This window comes from Lissotriton vulgaris, unplaced genomic scaffold (genome assembly GCF_964263255.1).
Source record: "Lissotriton vulgaris unplaced genomic scaffold, aLisVul1.2 SCAFFOLD_1173, whole genome shotgun sequence".
NCBI classification, from domain to species: domain Eukaryota; kingdom Metazoa; phylum Chordata; class Amphibia; order Caudata; family Salamandridae; genus Lissotriton; species Lissotriton vulgaris.
In genome coordinates this window covers 389,752-410,043 of record NW_028247970.1, presented here as the reverse complement: position 1 = coordinate 410,043, position 20,292 = coordinate 389,752, and the positions used below count along the sequence as shown (strand labels likewise).

Genomic DNA, 20,292 nt, shown 5'->3' with positions numbered 1-20,292 from the left:
CGCACAAACTGGTGAAACGGGGCAGGAATGCGATACCAAAGGATCCTCCAACTCCGATTGTGGTGAAAAGTGACAAACTAGAAGTAACTTTATTGAAAACACTGCCTTCGTGCTTGGCACAGCTTGTAGGATGCTTGACACGATGCCAGACTACTGCGTGATTGCCAAAGTGAGACGTGGTTGGAAACGAGAAGGAAAGACACGGCACAAATCCGCCAATCCAAAAATGGCGGCACGCATCAAGGCGCGGCGCCGGATGGCTTGCAGCAACAACGTACGTTGAAACGTCTCCCATAGCACAGCGATGGAAAAGTGTCCAGACGTGACAAAAGGAAGGAGGGAGGCAATGGCGGTGAGGTTAAGATTGCGCGTGTGCAGAATGAGTGCACGGTGAGGGGCTCCTGCTGTATTCAAATGTAAGCACCCCAACAGCCATGTTGCAGCACCAACCACCACCGGCCTCCAAAACACCAAAACAATATGCCCCCACTCACCGGTAGACGTAGGGACAAAACACCCTAAGGTCACAAGTGGAAAGGTGACGTGAAAGGCCAGTAGAGAACTCCTCACCAACACGACTCCCCAAGAGATCGGCCTCCCCACAGATTAAAAAAAAAACGTGACCACAGCTGGCCTTGCTATCACATGTCCGTTTTTTAAAGTGCACAAGAAAATGCTCCAGCAAAGCACCTCCTCTTGTTGAAGGGCACACAGGATACCACTGAGCTAACCAATAGGGAAAATACACTTTGACTGGAACTGCCTGGAAGGACAGGCAGTTCTATTACCTCGTTTGAGGATATGGTGTATCCACAGGAAGAACTGTCTTGAGATAACAGAATCCCACAAGCACTCTTCTACCAAGGTAGCATAGATTTTGAAAAGTGGAACAGACATCCAGATAGTAGTAGAGCACCTTGGTTGGCACATACATATAATAGCACACTTCTTTCTCAGACAGTGTGAAGACGTAGATATGTGGCAGGTGAACACACTAGATTAGGCTTACCCTCACTGAAGTCACAGCACAGGATGCAGACGTTGTTGAATGTCAGGCTTACCCTCACTAAAGGTGCAGCACAAAGGCGTAGTGATGATGGGGAGTAGACGCCCAAAACTGAAAGGGCAGCTCCTAAAGTAGCACTTCCCCAGATGCACAGGAACAACTGGCAGACTGGTGTGGGTGACCGATGGTAGGTCACTGGTGGGGTCAAGGATGCCAGCTGCGGTAGATGCTCAGCTTGAGTTATGTAGAGTCTATATTTGGAATTGCATGAGGTTTGAAGAGGTGACAGACGCAGGTCAACAAAAACCTGTAGTGATTGAGTCAGGTGCAAGTGATCATTTTCATGTAGTTTTATTCAAGATTAGAACAAAACCCAATCAAGACCCCACAGGGAGCAGCCAGCACGCCGCTCAGCCCAGTTACCTGTGACTATTTGATTCCCAACATTCCATCGCATGTCATCCCTGTAAGATTCTACAGGCAGAGCATGAATAGCATTGACCTCAGGAAATAAGAGCATTCTGTGGGCATTACGTGGGTTCTCCCCCCCTTTCGATGTGTGTTGCAGAATGCAGGACACTTAGAAAGAGGAATTTGCCTCCCAGCACCTCCCTGCACAAAAACAATTCTGAGAGGCGTTTTCATCTTTCGATATGTGCTGCAGAATGCAAAAAATATTTCTCTTCATTCTGCCTGCTCTGGGGAGGTTTAAAGTTTTGGCTCTGCCCGGGGTCCACATCACTAAGTAAAAATCTATGACTGCTGCGTGGGAAAAACCACTGCAATGCCCATGAAAAGCCTCCTTGACAGAGAGTATGGTGGAAATAACACATGTATCTGCCATTATATCACGCTTATGGGGGAACAAACTGTGTAGAAGGTATGGGTGCATCCATCGGAATACCTGCGCTACATCGGGAGCACTTCTAGCTGGATTTTATCAGTTGGAACAAATTTCTCCAGCTATTATGATGGCACCGTCTCGAAAAGTGAGACGACACCCGAGGAGACAACACGCAAGACCAATCTGGCGAAGGTGAACACTTTCATCACCTGTGCGGATGCGTATTTGATATTCCTTTGCGCTGGAACATATTCATCTTTCAAAAACTCGATCAATCTACCACAAAAATAAAAGGATAGTTGCCATCCCAGCATCTGGAGACGGGTGCCATCATAATAGCTGGAGAAATTTGTTCCAACTGATAAAATCCAGAATATTAAACTACATCTCATCAATTTGCCCTGAAGAAGTCCTTCGGACGAAACGCGTTGGCTACTTTGTGAAGATTGAAAATAAAGAAAGAAAAGAATACATAATGGCTTACTGATATATTTTTTGACCTCTCTGATATTACTCATTGTACATTATATGGTGTGCCGAACTATTTCTTTGAATTGTGTACAGTGCTTTGGCACTGATTCTGGAGGCCTAGGGGTATATGGCCTCAGGTTCTTGGCACCCCCAGTTATAACGTGACCAAGATTCATTAGATTGAGTGCAGTTAAGTGTCTCACCCTATACCCTGTTCTAGTGTTACTGACTGTTGGCGCTGTGGCTGGGGCACTGTCCTATTCGCAACAAAGCGCTTGGCAGAAAGTAAGCAGTTTGTGTGGAGCGGTGGTGAAGAGGCTGTACGGAGCTCCTAACATGGCGGCTGTGAGGGCTGGGCAATGGCGGCGCCAATAAATACTGCAATTACGGACTGGCTGAACGATCGGAAGCTTGCGAGAGACTAAGTAGCCGATGCTGCCACTGAGGATTGGGACACTGGCAACTTTCTATGTCCTGCTTGGTGAAGATAACCACGGTACTTGCCAGGAAGCATCTGCCTACTCCACGTCCGTCACTGGCTGGTGCGTTTCTAGCGAAGTACAAGACGGCTACTGTATGCGGCGTAGCACAAGTAACTGCCGCTTTTACTGTCCCTTATACGGTTGCAGGGGCTCTGTGGGGCACTATAACGGTGTTTGCTGACTCTGTACACAGCACCTGTAGATCCAGAAGGGAGCGGGTCAGGAATCGGCGCAATTGACTATGCCTGTCCCCAAAATGGTCGCCACATTGGTCTAGAGCATAGGTCTTCAATCTATGGGGCGCAACCCCCAGGGGGGGCGTTGGGTCATTGGCAGGGGGTCGCGCATTAACCTGCCTCACTGCTGCCTCGAATCCAAAACTTTTTCGTGTTCTTTTGGATTCTAAATAATTACACCCCAGGAGCCTCTCTGATTGGAGGACAGGGCAAAATAAGCCAAGCATAATGTGGCTACGTCATCAATGCCTGTCATCCAATCAGAGAGACTGCAGCATGCACACCAGGAAATGCCCGCAAACTTTGTCAATAAAGATGGTCCAGCACTTTCGTAATGCAGGCTATATTTTCACGGAGTTCTGTGCCGTCCCTGCTGCCTTTCAGTGGATCCAGTTGTATTTCTTGGCGGGTGCTGCTTTCACCTTGAGTTCTTTTTTTCAACTCATCTTCGTGGCTCACTGCTGCCTCCGCATTAGAATCTCCTTCCCGGCTGTTTTCCAAGGCAACCCGAAGCTTCCAGGAATAATTAGGTAAGCCCCGCCTCATCCCCCATGCCCTGGGTTTTCAGCTGCAGACATACACTGAAACTATCTAGCATGCACGCAAAAACACACACACAGATTGTTATCTGTTTCCTTGATTGAGGTGAGGGGGGAAGGAAAAAGGCTCAGGTTAATTTTTATGACGTTGGAATAGTGTTTATTTTTGGTGTACTTTCTGTTTTTGTAGCTACAGTTACATATTCATTTTTGTGACATTTAAATGTTTATTTCACATGCTCTTTACGCTTTTATTCTTATAGCAGCAGATTAATATGATGCTTCTGGCCAACTACAGTTGCCACACCTTTAAAAAAAGCAATGGTTATTTGTTCATGTGTAAAGAATCCATGATTGCACCTTACTTGATGTAGTGATTTCTGTAGTACTGGGAGAGTTCATCTGAGGACATTTTTTTTTGTCAAAAAGTTCTAAATAGTAAATATTCACAAAATCGCAATATATGAGACTGGTGGCCACAATAGCGTCTCATGTCTTTTTATTACATGTAGCAGTGTTTTTTAAATCGGAAAAATAATGTATATTGAATTCAATAGGAGGTGCAATGAAATATAAGTGCAAATGTTGCAGTGACAAGAGAGAATTCTAAAGGCGCGGGAAAAGGAAGCAGTCCTTGAAATTAACTCTGCAATTTGGAATTAATCTTGTGATAACGCTCTTAAAACATGGCATGATGCAAATTGCATAAAACGTCAGCCAATGGCTGATCTATAATATCCTTGCATATCTTCATAAATGTAAACAAGAGATCACAAATTCATGTCCCTGATGTCAAGGCTATGTAGACTGGATCCACATTCCATGTGCGTTCCCAGTTCTAATCTATTAGCAGCAGGTTCTTATATATACAGGACCAACTGTCTAGGTTTTGATGTAACACCTGATGCAGTCTCAATATTCAAAGGCTGTTCCACCCACTTATAGATTCCACCTAAAGGAGGGCATTGGTTGTGGTTTATAACTGCGATAATCACTAGATTGGTGAATATGGGCTCATGGAAACCTAAATATCCTTCTGAATTTCAGCTGTGGTTAGAAATAGATCATTATGTCCTGAAAATAAATGTATTTTAAAGATATTGGTGCTATACACATTAGAAAAATGATGACATTTGTAATTACAAAATTATGCTTTTTCATGTTTTTTTGCAAGGAAACAAGATTCCAAAACATGGAGTAATTTAAATTGTGCAGGTCAAATGTATTAAGAAAGATTCTATAAATGACAAGCAATGGAAGTAATATTTGTGGTAATACAGCAAAACATAAGAATATGCTGAAAAATGTAGTCAACCATGTAGATACAACTAGTTTCAATGCATAAGTATCTTCTCATGAGCAAAATCAAAGCATTACTCAGCAAACGTGGCCAAGCACTAACTCTCGAAATGTCCATTTAGTTCATTCTTAGCTTTTTCATACCTCTTCTGCTATTCTGATCCCTCCCCCCAAACAAGCCTTTCTAAACCCCACCCTCTGACTGTTCCCCCACCATCTCCCTTTCACTCACCCAAGCCTCCTACTACTGCTATGAGCTCCAAAACATCTCTCCACCATCCTTCTCAATCCAAATAACATAATACCATATCCACCACTCCAAATGACTTTCCTTTTTCACTATAGTAATTCACCACTACTTCCTTATGGGTTCTGGAGAAGCGTGCTACTTGCTGAAAAAGCGCTTCTACACTTCTTCAGGGGTAATTATCGCTATATAAATGCAATTACTATACCTTTGACATGCTGCAGCAGTGAATACTTTGTGGGTCTTCAGTTCATATAGAACTCAACCCGCCATTTTGTTTTCAATGAGATTTTGTGTCCTAAACTAAGCACATGTGACTCAACGCTGAATGGTTCCTCCGTATATATGCTGTTGTCATTGTGGTATTTAATACCAATGTGTGCCAAAACTGTTCTCTCAAGGCATCATTTTCCAGGACTGCTCTATAAGTTTGTCAGCAATAAAATGTCATAAATCACCCGGGTACGGGGGAGGGGAGAAGGAGGGGACAATGGAGTGCAGTAAACAGCTGTCTGTCTCATGTCAAGGCCAGGCTCTCATAGAATCGCTGTGTGTGCTAATTTGGAGGCCACTCAGCTCCTCGCCGACTGCCTGTGTGATCTTGAATGATCTAGTTTACCTGTCGGTTAGATTACCGGCCTCTGGGTACAATGAACTTCACCCACAAAAAAGAAACAACGTGTGTCTTTTGGCTTCCATCTCTAGACGAGTGTGTTTTGCTACCTTTCACAACCTCTCTTCTGACCCTCACCCTGCAAACGCCTTTCCAAGGCGAAGGCTCAGTTTTGCCAGTCTGGCCGTGCAACATGTTGTCCTCCACCTGCACCAAATGCATGGGAACACGTGTTCACAATGGGTCCCATTCTCCTTCCAGACACTAAGCCTCCCACTGTACTGAATGTCAGGCTAGCATAGAAGGTCACGTCTTGGGACACTGACATGAACAAACCTTTGATTTGCTAAACACTGTTTAATACTATTTCCCCACTGCAAAATGATTTGCCGTGGTAATTAGGGGTGCATTTGGTTGTCGATGATGATGAGTACAAAGTTCTAGAATTTTTTGTCCCAGGAGGTCCTTATGCCTAACAGTTTTTGACAGGGGGGTCTCGGCATCAAAAAGTTTGAAGACCTCTGGTCTAGAGGGACGAAGGAAGTCCCCGGTTGGCTGCTCCTCGATGAGACCCAGCTCTCCCGCCCTCCCCATCACGGAGCACGCTGGGGCCTGGGGGCAACCTCCCCCCTGCAAGATCCAGAAGGTAGCAGGTCTGAATTTGGCGCAACTGACAACGCCTGTCCTCATAATGGCCACCGCTTTGGACTAGAGGGGAAAAGGAAGTCCCCAGTTGGCTGCTCCTCGCTGAGACCCGGCTCTCCCGCCCTCCCCCCCATCACAGTGCATGCTAAGGGTCGGGGCATGAACACCCCCCCCAGTAGGTAAACAGCAAGTAGCAAGTAGTGCCAACTGCACAGTTTTCGCCTTATACAGCTGCGCAGCAAGTAGTGCCAGCTGCACCGTTTAGGCCTTTCACAGCTGCGCAGCAAGTAGTGCCAGCTGCACCTTTTAGGCCTTTACAGCTGCGCAGAAAGTAGTGCCAGCTGCACTGTTTTGGCCTTTCACAGCTGCGCATCAAGTAGTGCCAGCTGCACATTTTAGGCCTTTCACAGCTGCGCAGCATGTAGTGCCAGCTGCACCGTTTAGGCCTTTAACAGATGTGCAGTAAGTAGTGCAAGCTGCACCTTTCAAGTAACGCTTTCTGTGGGGACAGTTCTAATTGAGTTGGACTCCCGCTGCAGTGGCAGCACCATTGACTCTATGGAATCAGGACATTTGAGTCCCCCTCTGAGATGGCCAGTTGACCAGGGAGACTGCAAGGTTTGTAGGGTGCCAGGCCCTTGTACGTATATTTGGTGCTAGGAAATGCTTTTCTGAGTACCTCTGCAGGTGGTCTTAAGATGACGAGGTTGTTATACATATTTAGACTTTGCTAGTCAGATTCTGCTCCATTCTATGCTCTTTGCCCCTAATATAAGTGATTCTCAGGAGTTTTGGGTCCAATAGTAGTCTGTTGAGATCTTGGGCGTTCTATGCGGTTGGTGCCGAACGTGGTTCTGTTAACAGGCTGGTGTTAAGTACAGTGTTCACCAGTGGTCACTGGGTGTTCATTTATATTCTGTTCTAGTCCGACTATATTTGCTTTGTGATGGTTCTGAAAGTGGTAAAGTTGGACCCATCATATGTAAAAAATTCCCTTGTAAATTTTATCTAGTGCCAGGTGGCACCTTGTATTCCTAGTTGAGGGCCCAACAAATACCCACCTCACTTCCAGGACGGCACATTAATTCTGATATCTTCACCTTAATGTCTGGATTATGCGCCCCCTTTTTGTCCTTTTATTTCTCCTCTCCACCGCTTTCCCAGTAACACCCTTCTCTTATCCCCCCCACCCTCCTCCGCCTCATTTTCCCAACATGGCCACCACTCGAGTTAAGGCTGGAATTAATTGCTACAAAATCATTTATCCTCCCAGCCTGACGAAAGCTGCAATAAAATGATTAAAGCATAACACTATTGAACGTTTCCTAGTTTCCCTTTTTGTTGATCAATTTTACAATGGGTGCTTTGGGAGGCTCAAAAACGATTTTATTTTCTTGACTTGGTCCACCAGCTTATACAATTCCCTTAATGTCACCTCCTGCTCCTCTATACCACATGGGAAACAACTAAAAATTTCCCCCTCTGTGCCTTTTCAACGGTTACCTCACTATCTCACTCTATAACAACGGTACTGTCATGATCCAAGGCAGAGACACCTGTCTTTCGCTCTTTGACCACCTCTTCCCCCTCCCTACTTCCCTCTTCTGCGACTGGATTTTCCCCTGACTCTCTTTCTAGTTTCACCCATTACTCCCTTTCTCCTCCCCTGACACCCCTACAATCCAGTTGGTTGCACTCTCGAGAAGCACAGGTCGGCCCTCTTCCCTCCCTCTCCCCTGTGACCTCCTCTCCGTTTCCTCCCCCTTCACAGTATGCTCCCTCCCGCATCACTTCAGCCCTACTGCTAGCTAATACGCTCCTCGTCCAATCTGCACCATCACGGTACTCCAATGTCTTCTCCTACCCCATTTCCCTTCCAGTCCACCCCCTTTTTAGTCCACCTCTCCTTCAATCTTCTCCCCCAGTGAACATTCCCTTCGCTCCCCTTATCCCTTCTTCCATCCTCCTTTCCACCCCCTCCTTCCCTCGTTATTCACCCAAATTTCTCCACAATCCCACTGCATCTCTCTTCTCCCTCCCACTCCTCCAGCAATGCTGTGCCACTCCCTTTCCCCCCTTGGTAACTGTTAGACCTGGCACCTTGGCGTGAGTCTCCCTTCCACTTTTTGCTGATGTGCCTCAGATGTTTTTTGCTGATGTTCGATGCTCAGGGCACTGCGCCACGGCCAACCCATGCCGCAGTGCAAGCGCTTCCTATATAAAGTGTATCCGTAATTGATTTCCATGATCAGCCTATTTGGTTTACTGTCAGTCCCCAGTAACGTGCACCAGGAGTGCTGGGGCTTGTAGATACAAAAACCGCTAGTGGGCCTGCAGCGCTGGATGTGCCACCCATCGAAGTGGCTTCGTAAAAGATGTCTTGGGTCCACCATTGCAGACCCTGCGTACAGTCTGGTACTGTCACGCTGACTGTGCAAGTGCCCACACTTGCCAGTCCGTAAACCTTTCCTAACCTTCCTATCAGTCACCCCTATGGTAGGCCCAAGGGCAGGGTGCATTGTAAGCGTAAGGTAGGACAAGCCTGATGTGTGTGGCATGTCCTATTAGTGAATTACCGCCCTTTTTCGTTCTTCACTATTGAAGGATTGCCTGTTCTCTTAGGCCAAGGTGAGCGGCTGGAACTATTACACGCTATAGTCCCGGCAAGCTCAGAGAACATGGTGGCATGTTGAGTTTGGTATGCCTGAACTCAGAATAATAAAATACTTCCTTTAGCAAGGTTTATTTTAATATCCTGTGTTTGCAACTGCTACTTTTAGAAAGTTAGCATTTGCTCGCCTGACTATTTCAGCCCGCCTCTGCCAGGATGTGTATCGGCTGTCTGGGTTTGTGTGAGTGACAGGGCTGGGGAATTCCCGGGGATAGTCGGGGTGACCAGGTGGTGAATAGAGTGCTTACACCAGGATGGGTGGGCGGAGTAGTCCTTGACTCGGAATAGGGTTGCGCTCCACCACCACAATGCTGGCTCCACCTCCTGTGGAGCGTCTGATGTCCCTGCCCTGCACCCTGAAAGAAGACGGCAGCGTCCTGTAAACAGAGTGCTCCAAAACCGGGTTAAACCAGGCTCAGGCCCCCTGGCCTGCCAAGACAAAAGAAACCGAGTATAAAGGTAAGAACCCTGCTCCCCACATCAATTCCATTGCAAAGTCCGCATGATACCAACTGCGCCTTCTTTGGGGAATCCGTCGCTTCTTCCCGGAGCAAGACCATAAAACCCTGGTCCAATCGCTGGTCCTCTCCAGACTAGACTACTGCAATTCTCTTCTTACTGGCATCCCCAAATCCCACTTGTTCCCCCTTAAATCTATTCTCCATTCAGTAGCTCGTTTCATTTATGAGGCCAAAAGAAGCAACCACATCACACCGATGTTATCCACCCTCCAGTGGCTTCCCATCAAGGCTAGAGCTATCTACAAGACTGCTTGTATCACCCACAAAGCCTTGCACGCCCCCTCTCCTCGCTACCTGGTGAATAAACTGACCCTCTATGGAGGCTCCAGACCAGCACGTAATGCAGAAAATCTTCTGCTTGAACCCCCCACTTTCAAGAAGGAAAGAACGATGGCACAATCCATTTTAGGCAACGCTGTGAGAATCTGGAACTCCCTTCCGCCTCAGCTCCGGACCATCCACCGCCTCCTCCCAGGCCTTCAAAAGGGACCTCAAAGTTCTCCTCCTCCAAAGACACCTCCAAAAGTAATTCACGTCCTCTTTGTTATTTGAAGGAAAACCTCCCATTACTGAAAATTCTACTCTCCATGACTATGGAAGTGCCTTCCCAGTGTGTTCTTGTGGTTGGAGTGTCTGCCATTTATTGCAGTATTATCCTTGTACCTGTGTTTGGTTCTCTTTTGTAACATGCACACACCACTTTTCTCTTGTAACACACGGTTTGCTCCTCTCAATTTTTGTTTGCCTTTGATACTTGCACAAGTGCCACCATTGCCTACGTAACGTTTGTTCCTGTGCTTGAGTGTCTAGCATATATTGCCGTATTACACCTCTAATTGTACTTTGTTTTCTTTTGTAACCTGCACACTTGTCACTTTTTCCTCCTGTGCACTTTTTGCTATCTCATGTATTTTGTTTGCTCATAATTGTCACTTTACCTTATGTAACTTAACGTCTGCTTTTGTATTCTGTTCACATGTGATTTTCTCCTTATGTATCAGTTCTGTTCCTATTGTGAAGCGCTCTGACGCCTTCGGGTAAAGTCTGCCCTATATAAAAATGCATAAATAAATAATAAATAAATGATGTCTTCAGCATCATCTTTATATATCCTTTCTCATGATATAGGTTGAGTTATTGTAGCAAAAACATGCCTCGAGCCCGCTGTTGCTTTTTTATATAGAATAAAAAAACAATCTAAGTTTGAAAAGAAAAAACGAATCTGTTCCAACTCTTGGTTGTGCCTTGAGATGGACCCGTCTTTACCTTATGACCTGCACAAACTGAAGGACAGAAGTGACAGGGGCTGATGCTGGATGTAAGTTATCTGCATATAGGGTTGTTGCACTAGTTCTCCTTCTACTTTTGTTGCCTTCAAAGACTTTGCAATCTCTGAAGGACAGCGCTGGACTCTCCAGCTCCTAATAAATCCAATCAGTTTGCCAAATTACATTTCTGCATCAAGTAAGATAAATATTTTCTTGTTTCATTAATTTTTCCTATGATTTTCGATAGTAATGTGTTGTTATGACTTGTGCATCTTTTGATTAATTCAACTCTACTCCTTTAATTAGTTTGTGACTTTTGATGGAGTTGAAGGTTTGCTGTTGGCTTCTCTTACCTGTACACTGCACCCCACCATCCCACTTCCTCGTGCAGCTGTTGACTCCCCAGGCAGCGCGTGGACAATCGAAGAGAGACTGTTCTGCTCCAGTGCACCTGACGTCACTCATCCACGCGGGGAAGACGCCATTTAGAAACATTTCACTTCTTGTTTTTGCCCTGGATGCTGATCCACAGGTGAGTTGTCTACAGACCACCTCAGCATCCTTCAAGTCCCAGTCATTATCACAAACCGTCCCCCAGCGATTCTCGTGTTTGATCTCCACCCTCCCACTGCAGGCATCTCCGGAATTCACCAACCGGACAGTATCAGCTCCCCCTGTGAAGAAAGGACCAGAAGGAACAGGTTAGATGGATTGCAAAGGAATCTAATGTGTGAGAACAATTGTCGTCAATTCTTTTGAATATCCATGTGCCCCCATTGGTATCTCCTTGTGACTACTGTGGCATGTGTGCTACCAGATCACACTCGAAAGCTAGGGCTCATAATCAACTCTGAACTCTTTCACTTGACCCAGCTGACTTCAGGATGTGTATATTAACATTTGGGATAGTTTATGATGACTCGGTTGACTGACCTTGTGACCAGAACTTGACACATCCATAGAAAGCACAAAGTATGTGTGTCCTTTTGGGGGAACTCTTCTTGATGAACCCCCATACTGATCACCTCCCTACAAACATGTTTAAGTAAAGCACCCCCCTCTCTCCCTCATCAGACCTGGCAGTAGTTCTAGGTGAATCATTAAAATCCAGCTCAGAATGTGAAACTGAGTGTATCTGGAGGCCTCAACTCAACTCAGAAATGACAGATTTATGAGGGTTCAGGGGGTGGGTTGAGTGATGTTCCTGCAATGAGGTACAATAACCCTGCTGAAGTGAACAAAAACTGTTCTTTAAATGACGCACTTTACACAAGCCTTGTGGGTGCATTCGTCTTAAACATCTTAAGCATATATGTTACATTTTACATCATAACAAACTGTTGAAGTTTCACAATTTGTGTTTAATGATTAAACTTCTCAAACAATTTTTTTTTAAATTCTTAACAAAAACATTTTCAACGCATCAACAATCTTTCTTGGTCTTCTTTTTATTTCTTCATACAACTGTTTCTTATTTTTTTCATATCGTTGCCAGACATATAATTCATGACATCCTTATACTTCACAATGCATTTCGGTTGTTAACCTTCATCAGGGGAACTCTGTAAATAAACAAGCATTTACAATGCAATAGGTCTCGCAGCATTAAAGTTTGAGTTACTGGCATTGTAAATGACAATGCTTTGCATATTTTTTTTTTTTTAATTTGCAATTGGTATATAAGCATTGTTTGTGAATGGTTAGCTGTTGCTTATGCTAAGCAAAGTTGGAAGTAATATAGAGTGCTAGTCTTGCTTGTTAGAAGCATGCTGATTTAAAGCGCTCCGATACCTGCGGGTAAAGTTTGCGCTATATAAAAGTGAAAACTAATAAATAAATACAAAAAAAGCCTACCTGTACCACGTCCGTTCTTATTCTGCGATGCCACATATCTTTGGGTCCCTGTACTTATTAACTGCACCCAGCTGTGGGAAACCTCCATGGCAGGAACGTGTCGCGGGGCAGACACGGGCAATGTAGCCATGTCTTGTGGCTGCACGGCGGGGTAACAGTGTAGGGGCAGGAAGGCAGGCAGTTGGTAGTGCTGTGCCATAGCAGTGCAGTTCTCTGTGTATGCTGGGCTTTGGGGTTGCTATTGGCTGACAAGAAGTGGTGAGGAAATGCCGGTTCGGTGTGCCTGCTTCCTGATCTAGTAAAGGGGGTGGTGATGGACAGAGTATCTGAATTAAGCAGAACACTTCTACCCAGTCAAAAGATCAGGGCTTGATCCATTACCGTTTTTTAGCTCACTGCACCATCCCAGCTCAGAACCTGGCTACATGCAAATTAGTCTGTCCCTGGCCCAGTGCACCATGGGAACAGGGCACACCAAACTACCAAGCCAATTCTTATACTGGGAAGGAAACAAGCTTCCGGGGACCGGTTTCTGGCATTACAGCCGTCTTCTGCCCGGCTTGCTTGAATCCTGATGGTGCAGTGAGCAAGGGACTCATGTCTGAGCATACCCTTCCACGCTTATGGTGGACAAAACGATTCAGTAAAGGGGGTGGTGATGGACAGAGTATCTGAATTAAGCAGAACACTTCTACCCAGTCAAAAGATCAGGGCTTAATCCATCACCGTTTTTTAGCTCACTGCACCATCCCAGCTCAGAACCTGGCTACATGCAAATTAGTCTGTCCCTGGCCCATTGCATCATGGGAACAGGGCACACCAAACTACCAAGCCAATTCTTATACTGGCAAGGAAACAAGCTTCCGGGGACCGGTTTCTGGCATTTCAGCCGTCTTCGGCCCGGCTTGCTTGAATCCTGATGGTGCAGTGAGCAAGGGACTCACATTTGAGTATACCCTTCCACGCTTATGGTGGACAAAACGATTCAGTAAAGGGGGTGGTGATGGACAGAGTATCTGAATTAAGCAGAACACTTCTACCCAGTCAAAAGATCAGGGCTTGATCCATCACCGTTTTTTAGCTCACTGCACCATCCCAGCTCAGAACCTGGCTACATGCAAATTAGTCTGTCCCTGGCCCAGTGCATCATGGGAACAGGGCACACCAAACTACCAAGCCAATTCTTATACTGGGAAGGAAACAAGCTTCGCGGGACCGGTTTCTGGCATTTCAGCCGTCTGCGGCCCGGCTTGCTTGAATCCTGATGGTGTAGTGAGCAAGGGACTCACATCTGAGTATACCCTTCCATGCTTATGGTGGACAAAACGATTCAGTAAAGGGGGTGGTGATGGACAGAGTATCTGAATTAAGCAGAACACTTCTACCCAGTCAAAAGATCAGGGCTTGATCCATCACCGTTTTTTAGCTCACTGCACCATCCCAGCTCAGAACCTGGCTACATGCAAATTAGTCTGTACCTGGCCCATTGCATCATGGGAACAGGGCACATCGAACTACCAAGCCAATTCTTATACTGGGAAGGAAACAAGCTTCCGGGGACCGGTTTCTGGCATTTCAGCCGTCTTCGGCCCGGCTTGCTTGAATCATGATGGTGCAGTGAGCAAGGGACTCCCATCTGAGTATTCCCTTCCACGCTTATGGTGGACAAAACGATTCAGTAAAGGGGGTGGTGATGGACAGAGTATCTGAATTAGGCAGAACACTTCTACCCAGTCAAAAGATCAGGGCTTGATCCATCACCATTTTTTAACTCACTGCACCATCCCAGCTCAGAACCTGGCTACATGCAAATTAGTTTATCCCTGGCCCAGTGCATCATGGGAACAGGGCACACCAAACTACCAAGCCAATTCTTATACTGGGAAGGAAACAAGCTTCCGGGGACCGGTTTATGGCATTTCGGCAGTCTTCGGCCCGGCTTGCTTGAATCCTGATGGTGCAGTGAGCAAGGGACTCACATCTGAGTATACCCTTCCACGCTTATGGTGGACAAAACGATTCAGTAAAGGGGGTGGTGATGGATAGAGTATCTGAATTAAGCAGAACACTTCTACCCAGTCAAAAGATCAGGGCTTGATCCATCACCGTTTTTTAGCTCACTGCACCATCCCAGCTCAGAACCTGGCTACATGCAAATTAGTCTGTCCCTGGCCCAGTGCATCATGGGAACAGGGCACACCAAACTACCAAGCCAATTCTTATACTGGGAAGGAAACAACCTTCCGGGGAACCGGTTTCTGGCATTTAAGCCATCTTCGGCCCGGCTTGCTTGAATCCTGATGGTGCAGTGAGCAAGGGACTGTCATCTGAGTATACCTTTCCACGCTTATGGTGGACAAAACGATTCAGTAAAGGGGGTGGTGATTTACAGAGTATCTGAATTAAGCAGAACACTTCTACCCAGTCAAAAGATCAGGGCTTGATCCATCACCGTTTTTTAGCTCACTGCACCACCCCAGCTCAGAACCTGGCTACTTGCAAATTAGTCTGTCCCTGGCCCAGTGCATCATGGGAACAGGGCACACCAAACTACCAAGCCAATTCTTATACTGGGAAGGAAACAAGCTTCCGGGGACCGGTTTCTGGCATTTCAGCCGTCTTCGGCCCGGCTTGCTTGAATCCTGATGGTGCAGTGAGCAAGGGACTCGCATCTGAGTATACCCTTCCACCCTTATGGTGGACAAAACGATTCAGTAAAGGGGGTGGTGATGGACAGAGTATCTGAATTAAGCAGAACACTTCTACCCAGTCAAAAGATCAGGGCTTGATCCATTACCGTTTTTTAGCTCACTGCACCATCCCAGCTCAGAACCTGGCTACATGCAAATTAGTCTGTCCCTGGCCCAGTGCATCATGGGAACAGGGCACACCAAACTACCAATCCAATTCTTATACTGGGAAGGAAACAAGCTTCCGGGGACCGGTTTCTGGCATTTCAGCCGTCTTCGGCCTGGCTTGCTTGAATCCTGATGGTACAGTGAGCAAGGGAGCCCTGATCTTTGGACTGGGTAAGAGTGGTCTGCTTAATTCAGACACTCTGTTCATCACCACCCCCTTTTCTAAATCGTTTTTGGCCACTATAGGTGTGGCAGGGTATACTCTGACATGAGTCCCTTTCTCACTGCACCATCAGGATTCAAGCAAGCCGGGCCAAAGACGGCTGAAATGCCAGAAACCGGTCCCCGGTAGCTTGTCTCCTTTCTGGTGAAGAATTGGCTTGGTAGTTTATCTGCCCTGTTCCCATGATGCACTGGGCCAGGGACAGACTGATTTGCATATAGCCAGGTTCTGAGCTGGGATGGCGCAGTGAGATAAATAACGGTGATGGATCAAGCCCTGATCTTAGGACTGGGTTAGAGTGGTCTGCTTAATTCAGACACTCTGTTCATCACCACTCCCTTTTCTGAATCCTTTTTGGCCACTATAGGTGTGGCAGGGTATACTCTGACATGAGTCCCTTTCTCACTGCACCATCAGGATTCAAGCAATCCGGGCCGAAGACGGCTGAAATGCCAGAAACCGGTCCCCGGTAGCTTGTCTCCTTTCTGGTGAAGAATTGGCTTGGTAGTTTAGTCTGCCCTGTTCCCATGATGCACTGGGCCAGGGACAGACTGATTTGCATATAGCCAGGTTCTGAGCTGGGATGGTGCAGTGAGATAAATAACGGTGATGGATCAAGCCCTGATCTTTGGACTGGGTAAGAGTGGTCTGCTTAATTCAGACACTCTGTTCATCACCACCCCCTTTTCTGAATCGTTTTTGGCCACTATAGGTGTGGCAGGGTATACTCAGACATGAGTCCCTTTCTCACTGCACCATCAGGATTCAAGCAAGCTGGGCCGAAGACGGCTGAAATGCCAGAAACCGGTCCCCGGTAGCTTGTCTCCTTTCTGGTGAAGAATTGGCTTGGTAGTTTAGTCTGCCCTGTTCCCATGATGCACTGGGCCAGGGACAGACTGATTTGCATATAGCCAGGTTCTGAGCTGAGCTGGGAAGGTGCAGTGAGATAAATAACGGTGATGGATCAAGCCCTGATCTTTGGACTGGGTAAGAGTGGTCTGCTTAATTCAGACACTCTGTTCATCACCACCCCGTTTTCTGAATTGCTTCCTGATCTAGGGCAGGCGACAGGAAAAAAACAAGAGTTTGAGCTATTGGCATTGTAAATCACAATGCCTTTAATTTATGTGTTTTGAAAGCCTGCAAGCGGTGGTGCATAAACACGCACTTTGTACTTACAGTCCTTGCTTTCAAAAAGCAAGGCTGGCTGTAAAAGAGGTGCATTTCACCAACTTAAGACCAGGGTCTTCCTGCTCCTAATTTTGGCGCTACCTCCTATGTATGCCACCCTTGCACATAGAGGACCACGTCAAATACAATTGGTGTTGCAGTGGAACGCCCACCACAACACCCACTGCATGCCCCTTTCACAATAACCAAAGCAGGAAAGGGGCCCTTATGTACAAGGCAGCGTTAAATGGCTTAATGCTGCCTTGTACATAGGGAACAGCCCCTATCACCACCACAAAGTCCGTAAAAGTGGCATTGCAGTGGCGATAGGTTCTTAAACATATGCCCCTTAAAACGGCAGAGAGATGTTTCTCCACATTCTAACCCCATTCACTCTGAATAGGGGCGGTAAAAACATGTGGTTTACCACAAAATGCGGCAGATTTCCTGCAGGTGACTTACCTGCCCAGTGAATCTGCAGTTCTCATAATACTGGTTTTCCCAACTGAGGCTCAGTATTCAGAGATTAGCGATATGTACATGTTCGATATTAAAGGTGAAGTTTAAGAGAATTTTAAACCAGTGGCTCTATCCCACGGTATTTTTGAACAACATCAAGTTCTCTAAGCCACGGGCCCAGTATTAAAAGGCAGAATAGAGGGTCCTGTGGAGGGCACCTATAAACAGGCTGAGCCTGTAACACACAAACACTGCTGCTCTAAGACACATGTGTTAGAAAACTTAAGTTACCAGCGGAATCTCCTCACCAGCCCTCATTTCAACAAGCCGTTCTCTAGCAGAGGGTAAGGATTGGGGCTTGTAATAGAACAATGGAAGTGCAGGTACTTGTTAGTTCCTGAGAAGGGTTTATGCTCTTAAAGGTATTTCACCTTTGCTGAAAAGTCTTAGCACTCTCCCTCTCAAAACAATGATGGAGCGGTGCTTAGTATTGGACAGTACTGTCTCACTTAGAGCACTTGAAATAGTGTTTTGAGAAAAAAATTGTTCACACTTACCTATGGAATATTCGCTTTTTTGCATGAAGCTGTGTAAACGTGGAATTTGAGGCCCGGAGAGCATAGACCAATAACATTACAAATATCTAAGCAGATATTGATTAAACTCGGTATGGGTGAGCAAAACAAACAACAAAAAAAGCTCACACAGACCCTGCCTGCAATCCCCGTGTAAACACCTATGTCTAATGTTGCTACCTTACTAAACTGCAATACTTTATTACACTTGATATATTATATGTTACTGTCTGATGACAAAGCAGATCTATTACAGGCATTTGCAGTGCAACCAATTTAATCCCAAATGTTTGTTAAAATACTTCCGTCGGGTGAGCACGTTGTGTTTAGAAAGGGCAGGGGCTCACTGTGATTTATGCCGATATAAGGAGGCCAGAAATAGGGCCTGCACTTTATACCTACTGTTGTTAAATTTGTATTTGAGTAGAACGCTTTCACTTGACGGGATTTTATATTTGTAAATAAACTAAATATAAGGATTAATGCACGTCATGTTGGTTAAAAAAATGTTTACAACAGCAATCCTTCCTATTCGTTTATTCTAAAAATACCCCCGACGTGTGAGTGAACGCAGTGAGGCGCTATTGTTTTTATGTAATGGGTGAGGAGGTCATATAAGGCTGGGTGACGTCATCAGGAGCAGTGTTGCCTCTTCCGGTGCAGCAAGGGGTAGAATGACTATGTTGGAGGAAATAGAGGCAGCGCCCTGAACCTCCCAGCCGACTGGGAGGGTTGGCGTGGAGGATTCCTGCGAAAAGGTAAGGTGCAATGCAGGTGCAATAGTGCCGAGATTTCAGATCGCTATGTGTGACATTTTCATAATTTCAGTGTAACTATGAGTGACATTTCAACCACTATGAGTGACACTTTCTGGCAAGCAAAATTAAGCAGTAAAGACGTGGGAGACATAAAAATATTAGAAATAACGCTCGTATGGGGAAAAATTAAAACCTAAGAATATCTATCGCAAATCCCCAGAAATGGAAGCACACTAACCAAGTTCCTTGTAAGCTGACCAGTGGCGTAACAAAACTTCAGGGGGCCCCCCTGCAAGGTAAGTGGAGGGGCCCCCTCTGGACTCTATCAGGAACTCTCCAGCCAAAATGCTGTGCTGAGGCGGCCCCCTGGAACTTTGGCCCCCCTGCCTCGTGGGGGCTGCGGCAGCCTGTGTTACCCCCTGCTATTCAGGTGCAGGTGACAGCTCCTCCCACTACTTTAGCTCAGGAAGGCCCATCAGTTGGGCTATCAGGATATGCGGGGTGCACCTCAACTCCATTTGCGTGACTGTCTAGAATTAATGCACATACAGGCCCCTGTATGTCAAAACCAGATGTTGATTCCACAGGCAGGCAGAGGCACAGGATGGTTAAATAAGAAAAAAGCTCACATTTTTTAAAAGTGAAAATGATACCTAAGATTTGCGTCCTAGACACGGAGTGCACTACTATGGTCCACTGCAATAGTGGAAACAATTTGAACACTACAAAGTGAATGAATTCAACAGTTGAAACAACAAGTTAAAGTATGTATATGATCAATATACTTAAACAAAGTGTCTGTTGAGGGAATAAAAAGATTGTAGGCTTATCTTGCTCAGGTCTATTTAATATTCAAATAAAGTGAGTCATGAAAGAAACATTCTTCATGGAGAGGAATTCAAATTCAACATATAACAAACAGCTGACAATGTAGCTAATCCCAATGCATTTTGGGCATTCACAGTCGCCCTTTGTCAGGGGAATCTACAAATGAAAAATTATTCAATCAAAATGACAACATCAATGGGTGTTGTGTCTTCAAAAACCAGTCTCTAAGTGAGCAGGACATACATGAGACTGAACAAATGAAAGTGGTACGTCACTGTGTGCAATGAAAGCAAAAGTCGATACCTGGAGCCGTGCCCTCCAAAGTTTTAAAATAATCGAAACAAAGGTGGAATGTGAAACACACCAGAAACTGTGAGAATAGAGATGCACAAGCACCTGAGGTGAACAATCAGAAACCAAAGTGTTGAGAGAGTGATATACGGGCATCATAAGTATACGAAAGGAAGCCAGAGTGTCACGAAGACCAGCTGCTGGTTCAATGGAGTGATGGACATCATTTCTACACTAGAAAACATGTATATGTATATTAACTGGGATATGACCCAAGTGACCAACAAACCACTACTGCAAATCAAATACCTTCAAACAACACGTCCAGCTAAAAACAATTGTAAAGTGAAAGAAAAGAGGTCCTACAACATATCAATCTGTTATAGAAAACAAACAGCGCTGGTCGGTAAATGAGTGAACAAACAAGCAGAGTT

General features: G+C 45.8%; 1 protein-coding gene across 1 annotated transcript in view; it reads right to left on the bottom strand.

The window, feature by feature from the left end:
• LOC147664961 (CD5 antigen-like) overlaps positions 1 to 20,292 on the bottom strand; it is a gene marked incomplete at its 5' end in the record, with an annotated part of 443,582 nt that overhangs the window by 131,443 nt on the left and 291,847 nt on the right. Inside the window, one exon of the mRNA XM_086949857.1 lies at positions 11,196 to 11,516. Within this exon, the coding sequence (XP_086805983.1) occupies positions 11,196 to 11,516 (321 nt within the window). The remainder of the gene's footprint in view (positions 1 to 11,195; positions 11,517 to 20,292) is intronic.